Source organism: Bactrocera latifrons, unplaced genomic scaffold (genome assembly GCF_001853355.1).
Source record: "Bactrocera latifrons isolate USDA-ARS-PBARC rearing strain unplaced genomic scaffold, ASM185335v1 scaffold_1135, whole genome shotgun sequence".
NCBI classification, from domain to species: domain Eukaryota; kingdom Metazoa; phylum Arthropoda; class Insecta; order Diptera; family Tephritidae; genus Bactrocera; species Bactrocera latifrons.
The window spans coordinates 38,964-47,637 of NW_017534559.1; the positions used below are offsets into that span (position 1 = coordinate 38,964).

The window sequence follows — 8,674 nt, forward strand, 5'->3', positions numbered from 1 at the left end:
ATGTTTGTATATTTGCTTTGTACCCCTATATTTTTTGACATCGCGGGGCAAGAGTAAGTTGTTTGTTTTTTGGCATATCATTTCGAAATGTGGTTACTATTTTACTGCATCGTTGTTCAATAGCAGTCAAGAAAACAAACGGCATTCAGCTAAGAAGTTTGATTAATAAGGCTTCAGGTTATTTATGGTTCCTTGGCATCACTACGTAGTGACAGAAAAATCTCTCAAGTTATGCTTCTTTATTTAATTTTGCAGAAGTCTCGTGAGCAAACAAACAAAAGGCATATGATTTGATTATAGACACTGTCAGTATCTGGAGTTACTGGGAAACACACATGTTATTGAAGTTATAATGTCAAGGAGATAATGAATACTCCACTACGACATCAAGGAGTTATCCAAGAGGCTATACGGCTATACAACCATAAGGTTTTTAATTTTTAACGCAAAGAGAGATCAAGTAGCCCATTGTTCATCATCATACAAATCCAAGGTTTATGCACAAAATAACCACAGTTTACTGATATGATTATTTCATCGTTGGATAATCCTCGCAACATTAAAAATTTGCGTTCGTGATTCAGCGGGGAGCTACTGATTTCTCGCAAAACTTGCTGCTCCCGTGAAATAAAAAAAATATACAAAGCATCGGTTCGTCGTCAAAAAACATTAAACTAAAAACCAAAACTAACATCAAGCCGTAAGTCATCGGCTTCGAACTACTATTAATATTTTGCAGTACATCGCACATGGGTCAAATCACGTCAAGTGGTCCATGAAAATTTTGAAAAATTACCGATTTTGAAAATTAGCAGTTCATTAGGAAGGGGATCAAACGCATTCCTCGTAATATAAATATTTCTTCAAAATTCAATTTTTTGGTAAAGTTATTGAAGGTTGAAATTTAGTGCACTATAAAATTGTAAAATTATTTTCTCATAAACAGATAAATCGATGAAATTTTGTGCAGTCAAAGAAAGCCATTTGTTTAAATAATAATATTTTACATAATTTTTTGTTAAAATGTGTACCAATTTTATGAATGAATTTTTGGCGGTGGACTGGTTGAAGGCAGTAATCCATGAAAGTTTGGAGAGAGTAATAATTTAAATTATTCGGAAGCTTTTGAACGAGCCAGTGTCTTTTACGGCTGTTAATGAAAGTGAAAGTGGGACTGAGAAAGTCCATTCGAGAGCTGCGGTGTGAAATATGTGTTTTACAATTTCAATCTGAAATAATCCAACTGGAAAAACAGAAACTACAGCAAGAAATGAGTTTTAAGAAGAAGTAGTTGCAGTTTGGGTAAAGGGAATTGCTGCTTAGAGAGAAAGACATGAATTTGAGATAAACACAAGAATACGCACTAAAAGACAAAGAAAAGAATTCACAGTCAAGAAACATTGAAAATAACGGAAATACAAATTAAATATATATTGGCAATGGAAGACTTGAAACACAAATACAAATAAAGGAGAGTTTAAATTCTTTACAGTACATGAATTTTTGAATTAGTAATTACTTTTTCTATTAATTTTTGAGTTATTTTGTATACTGAGTTGTAATGTTATATATTGAAACGAGTCAATTTCAATGTCCTCTGCGTTTTCTATTTGGAAATTGGTTAGCATATTATGGAGAATACACCAAACTGCAATTGACCCATTTCGTGTTATCATGTGTGTTGCATTTTTGAGGTGGTGGTATTTGTGTGCGCCTGATGTGGATTGTATGAAGTGGTGTATCATGAAGATGTGGTGTGTAATGAAGATGTGGCGTGTCTTCAAGATGTGATGTATATGAAGATGTGGTATGCATGATGTGTGTTTTGCAGCAGTTGCTACTATATACTGTGTCAGGGGGTCAGAGGCTCATTTAGCATCATAATATTTTTAGGCAAGCGCTTCAGCGAACTTTTATTCGGATCCATTAACTTATCCTAAACAACGTGGCATATCTTTCCGCATTTTGTTGAAACGACTGTCACCAAAGTTAACAAATGCATTATATTATCTTTGGGATGACTTTGGTATTCCCGATGTACACTTCTACGAGTGTTCAATAAGCGAAGTATGCTCAACGAAAAATTTTGGTACATATCGTCCGCAGTTTCGTCGTGCCCTTTAAAGAAATTTTTACCTAAAGAAATATTTAAAATAAATCGAAAAGTGAGTTTGGTCTATAATGGTAAGAGTCATTTGAGTCAAGTATCATTAGATTTAATACTTGATTCTTGTAAAATTCATCCATTACTTTAAAATTTTCACTACTCCTTTGCTTTTTGGCTGCGAAGTACTTATTTCTGGAAATGAATCAAAATCAAATTGTAACTTTTTGTTCAGCTGATTAATAATTGATTTACCACAATAAATTTATAACAAGATGGTCACAACTATTGTGGTTTTTTTTACATTTTTATTTATGACTATAATCTTATGAGACTATATGAATACCCTAGATATTAAATCTTACTCACTTTTTTCTCTACAAATGTCGTAGATGTGTTAACGATTTTGTAAAAAAATATAAGCTATAAATTATTTTGTGGGATATTAAGTTTACAACTAATATGCTCGTAGGTATATCCATTTTCCATAAAATAGCCAATTTTATCTGGCTTTTATAAACCAGACTGTAAAAAGGATAATACAATAATAAAAATGGTTATGTATACAAAATTGATGTATCTGACTTTACGACGTATCATGAAAAAAATGTTTTCGTTCGAAAATTTAATTATTTCGTGTTTACGATATTCAAACGTAATACATTTGATGTTAATCGAGGAAAATACGGGACTTTTGGAGTTCCAAAGGTATCGGAAGCAATGTTATATTTAATAGGCTCAAAAGGATGTGATATTGCAAACTGCATATGAATATAAATTCATATAACATGTATAAATTCATAAACATAAATAAGCATTAACATAAATACTATTATTTACCATTTCTCCAGGTGTTACTTAAATAATACTGAAGTTAAGATCGACTCAACGTTAAAGGCCATTATTCCTCGTTGCTGGTCGGATCCTGTTATGTGCACGGTACTGCGTAAAGACTTAAAACCTCCAATTATACATCAGGCTGCGTTTGATAACACAGTAAGCGTTTTATACATATTATATAATTATAATGAATCCTGAATTGTTTAATTACGTGACAATTATATTGCATATGCACTGCATAACTTTGTCAAGTAAAGAAGGTATTGCAAGTTGATATTTCATGCTACGTAGAGAAACAAAGTATTTGATAATGTATATTCCGCAACGTAAATAAGACTGGTTGGAAAGCCACTAAACATTACTAGGTGAATGAAAAAAACTTGGCACGTCAGGTTTTCTTGTTGCATCAAAACATGTTTTTTCTTAAAAAGTACAAACATCAATTACATTTAAAGGTATTATTGCTAAATATAGAAAAAATACCTAGGATTTTCGTAGTATTTTCTTATTCGACGGTTTCTTTTAAATCTCCAACAATAATCTGGTAGCATACCTGCGCGTTTCTCTTGATAGTTTTTCTCCATTAAGTAAATGTCCTGCTGGCACCTACCGCCCTGTTCGTAACTTACAGCAACCAAATTTGGCGGAAAGAAATTCAGATGAGATTCCAGCATATGTATTTTAAGGACATATTACAAACCTTTATATGACAATTATACGTTCATTTATAAAGGCTTTGTAGTTTTCTGATATAAGGATTCCTAGAAAATTTTGAATTTTTCTTTCAGATATACAAATCGAGTTGGAGGCTTTGGCACAGGCAGTTCAGTACTACGTGGGATGCGTATGTTAGCCGAAGACAAGTTTGGACACTACGTAGTGTGTTTGGACTTGGTTGTAGTCCCATTTTTTGAATCAAACGAAAATTAGCATTTTTAGCATGGTTCCGTGGTTCGTTCCAATTCCAACAGCATATGTCTGGTTCTTGTTTAACCGATCCCGATATTAGTTTCACATACGTCACACAACATTAATGTGTAACCCAGGATTTATCATGATTCTTGACAGGAAATCCATTATGAAGTAAATAATACTGTACAATTAATGACTTAAAATTACTAAGCTGAGATTTAAAAGTTAATTCTGTAGTATATGAAAATAAATTAGTCGAATGAAATAGTTATACAGTCATATAAATGAAGTTATTTAAAACAAGTAAGGAAGTGCTAAGTTCGGGCGCAATCGAACATTTTATACTCTTGCAACTTTCAAGAATCAAAACCAATTAAAAGCTTTAAGGTGTCAAAGCAATCATATAGAATAAAGTGGTCGAAAATCCTGATATTAGTTATATAGGTCATTGGCCAAGTTTTCGCTCAAATTTATCTATTTTAGGCACGAAGATACACTTTTATGAATAAAACACGATCTCTTATTTTCATTTACCTAACTCACATATTGCCCAGAGTCACCTAAGAGATCGAAAATCTTTATATTAAGTATATGTAGGCAAAAGATAGTATTGGTCCGTTTGAACCCATTTTTGACACATAGACGTACCATTGTAAGAGAAGGATTATACCTTAATTTCAGTTATATATCTCACACATTGGCCGACATTTTCGATATAGTTTACAGCTAACGTAGTCGGTACCTAGGGGCTTGAACAGTTTTTATTGGACACACTAAAGACATTATTCGGGCAAAGTTTTATATCGTTATATTAATTGCTTCTGGATTTCCGTACAGGAAACTAAACGAATCAAGTATAAATTAAAAGTGTGCTATATGGGAAGTAATCGTGATTGTTTTCTGATTTCGTCCATTTTCACAATGTAACAAAGGAATGTTAAAATAATGCCACGTATAAAGTTTTGCCGAAATCAGTTAGTCGGGTCTCGAAATATAGGATTTCACCAAAAAATGGCTCTCATAAAAGTCTCTTGTGTCATTTCGGTGGTAAATTTTGATATCTCTGGCGTCTTTAGTTATTGATTTATCGCGCTGTTAGTAGTTTTTAACAGCGGGGTTATCTTCAGATTTCATCCATTTTCACAATGTCGATAGAAATTTATTCTTATGATATTTGTACTCAGCCAATTTGGTTTTGTAGCTTAAGCGGTTTAGGAGATATGCACTCAAACTTTTTAGAGAGCGGTTCTTACTGCGATCCTCTATGCCAAATTACAGCTTTATATCTTAATTAAGTGCTTAGTTATGGCACTTTATGTGTTTTCGTTTAATGGCGATTTGTGGGAGTGGCAGTGGTTACGCCCGTCTACGAACTCGATTTTTTTTTTGTACTACGGAAGTCACATACCAAGTTTCATATAGATATCTCAGTTTTTGCTCAAGTTGCAGCTTGCACGGACGGACAGACAGCCAGACAACCGGATTTCAACTTTTCTCGTCATTGGAATCATTTATATACATAAAACCCAATATATAGTTTTAGTTTAGTTTTAGGTGATTCACCGTCAGGTGAACAAAACTATAATAATCTGTAAACTGGTTATGAGAGTATTAAAAGAGCGCCGAGGTATAATATTTAACTAGCAATATATAAATATTCCTGAAATTCGAGTGTAACCGAACTTTTTACTCTATTTGTAAAACGACGCCATTTAGGTTCTCTTAATTGCTGTAAGCTTAAACGTAGAACTTGTCGGTAGTATTCCTTATTGACCGTTACCTTGAAGCAAGAATTCAGGCTTCACTATGCCATTAAAGTCGCAGAACACTTTAGGCATGACCTTAACGTTCGAATGCACTTGTTGAGCCCTATTCAGTCTTTGCGAGGCAGGATGTTTCCACTGTGACGCTGGATACATAGTTTCTACGTCATATCCATAAACCATGCTTTCGTCACCTGTTATAACACTTTTCAGTGATTCCGTATCGTCGTTAACTTCATTTAAGAGTTCAAGAGTGCCACTATTACCATGTCACATACTAAAAAAATGTTCCTGGGTTTCATTAAGGTACCTAATCATATGAAGTAAAGTCAGCCGCATGCTCGAAAATCCTGTTAATAGTTATATGGGGGATATGTCACATTTTCGCACAATTGTATACAATTTAATCACAAAGATATATGAGTAAACATGTTATGTAATTTTAATTGAGATGCCTCAAATATTTACCGGTACACCCAACATAAAGTCACCAGGAAGCTTGCAAATCTTTATATTAGATACACTGCCGATCAACTGAATAGGTTCACATAAATTCGTTTGCATTTTCATGATTTTTTCATCACATATTGATCGTACGCATGTTTTTTTAAAAGCGTTTCAATTTTATATTTGTGTCAATCAATGTGCACCGAAACTTTGCATATTCTGTTTTGCGATATCTTTCGCTGATTTCTGTGAAATATTTTGGTTCTATTGAATAGATTGGTTGAGAAATGGTTCTTGGCGGTGTGGCGACACATTTTGCTACCCTGAACAGGGTATATTAAGTTTGGCACGAAGTTTGTAACACCTACAAGCAATAAGTATATAATACAAATGATCAGTATGTCGAACTGAGTCGATTTATCCATGGCCGTCTGTCTGTCCGTTTTTCTGTATATAAGTTGAATAAGTCCTTTGGTGCCAGTTGCGTTTGTACTTGCTATTCGCTCGACTTGGTGAACAAGCTCAAACAGTTGCAAGTGGGTTGTTGTTGGTTGAAAACTTACTCGTATTAAAGTATACTTTGAATAAAATCAAACTTGATTGCTTGGCTGCTAAAAACTTACTAGCTTTATTGAGAACATAATTTTGTGGCTTAACTTAAAATTGGATCTATGCGTTAGTTCATATACCTTATTCTATGTACTTAATTCTATGAATTACAAAACATGTAGGAAACTGGAACCGCAGCTGTTCATACGTTGTAGTTCCTTTTATTGCCGACTTTGTTTGTTTAGTCTATTAGCAGCTAGCATCTGATTGCGAGCGCTGCCAACTGGCGTGGGAACATAATGACTTCAAGGTTGATGGAAATCATCTAAAACTGCTGATGTCGCATGTTCCCTGCAAATGGATTTAGCGTAGTGATATGATGTTTAGAGTGGAAGTCATGGCGTGGGAGTCATGTGTTCACTCCTCCCTTTCTTAAGTATCGTATCGTCCGCGATTATTCGCTGTTATTTGTATCATTTGCATTGACCTGCCTCAATATTTCTTCAATGACTAGGTCATTACTTTGTTGAGTTTGCCTCCTCATTATAAGTTTAATCTTTGTGCGTTTACAAAATTTTGCAACTATTATGATGAATAGAATCATTGTGACAACGCATAAAATTATCTTCATGCTACTGTGGTTTGTTTCTATCTTTTGGTTTATGTTTGATATTCTTTTAATGTTTGTAATATCAATTTGGTCAAGGTTTTCCCAGGTTAGTTCTTCCAACTCTTTTACTATGTTTAATTTCTGTAAACCGGGGTGCTCTATGTTGTCATAAGCTCTGTGTTCCTTGTTTTGGAAAATTGTATTGTTGATTGTTACTTTACCCTCAAATATTACTAAATTTGTTCCATTTATAGTTATTTTTTAATTAAATCCATCTTGTATTATAAATTTATCATTATTTAATATTATTATGCCCTCTCTTACATTGTCGATTTTTTTATAGTTTTTAGCATAACTAATGTTACAATGGGCTGTGTTTTTGTTAAGCAGATCTAATAAACAATTCGGTTTATCTTCATTTGACAAAAATTAATGACTGTTTTATTATTACAATTTTTTAATAATTTTGAGTGTATATCGTTTCGTTATTCTGCATTACCTTAAATTTAGAATTACTTAGTATATTTGTTATGCAAATTTTATCTCTTAAGCTTGCATTTATATCTATTAGTTCATTGTCTGTTAATAAAAGTGGGTTAACTACACCCATTTTAATCAACATTATTGAATAAGTAATATTTTCTAATTCTAATATGATAATATTATTTCTATGTGAAATAAGTTCAAAAATGTTATCCTCTTTTGTTATTCCATTATCATTTTTTAGTTCATTTATTCTTTCCGTTATCTGATTGTTTTTATTAGTGATTTCTGCTTTTATTATTAACTGATCGTTATTGGATTCTATTAGTACCTCAGTTTTTATTTTTACTTCATTGAAATCATAAAAATCCGGTGCACCGGCGACAAATTTAAGTGCCGATCCTAATAAGTTTATACTGCGTGAATACCTATGATGTAAAGTCAACATATTTACTAGTCTTATTACTTGTTGCGACTCTATTTCTATTGTTTTCTGTAGTTCTGGATATGTGAAACGTTCTGCTATGTGGAGATTTTCATAGGCCTTTTTTACAAAATTATTTAGCTCCGTTTTGTGTATGAGGAATTTTGTGTCATTATAAGTTGCGACTTCTCCATCCGCTATAGGTATATAGAACGACCTAGAGTAGTCTGTTATCTTTGCTGAAGCGATTGTAAGCCAGAACCTGAAATTAACGAATATTGTCTTTATGAACTTTTCTTCTGCTTATTTTAACAGTTGTACCTAAATCCTCCTGAACTATTTTCTCTACGTAATTTACTTTAACGTAGACAATATCTCCGTTTTTATATGTTTTATATTTAGTTTTTTTTATTATGAAATATTAAATCATTTGCTTGTTATACTCTCGCAACAAAGTTGCTAAAGGGAGTATTATAGTTTTGTTCACATAACGGTTGTTTGTAAGTCCTAAAACTAAAAGAGTCAGATATAGGGTTATATAT

General features: G+C 32.9%; 1 protein-coding gene across 2 annotated transcripts in view; it reads left to right on the top strand.

Moving 5' to 3' along the window:
* Positions 1–4,118, top strand: part of LOC108975321 — a 38,647-nt gene extending 34,529 nt beyond the window's left edge. Inside the window, exons 2-3 of one of the 2 annotated variants that reach the window (XM_018943720.1) lie at positions 2,956–3,100; positions 3,733–4,118. In XM_018943720.1, the coding sequence (XP_018799265.1) occupies positions 2,956–3,100; positions 3,733–3,858 (271 nt within the window). In that variant the 3' untranslated portion in view covers positions 3,859–4,118. The remainder of the gene's footprint in view (positions 1–2,955; positions 3,101–3,732) is intronic. The other variant, XM_018943715.1, reaches the window with a different exon arrangement.
* The last annotated feature ends 4,556 nt before the right edge of the window (positions 4,119–8,674 follow it).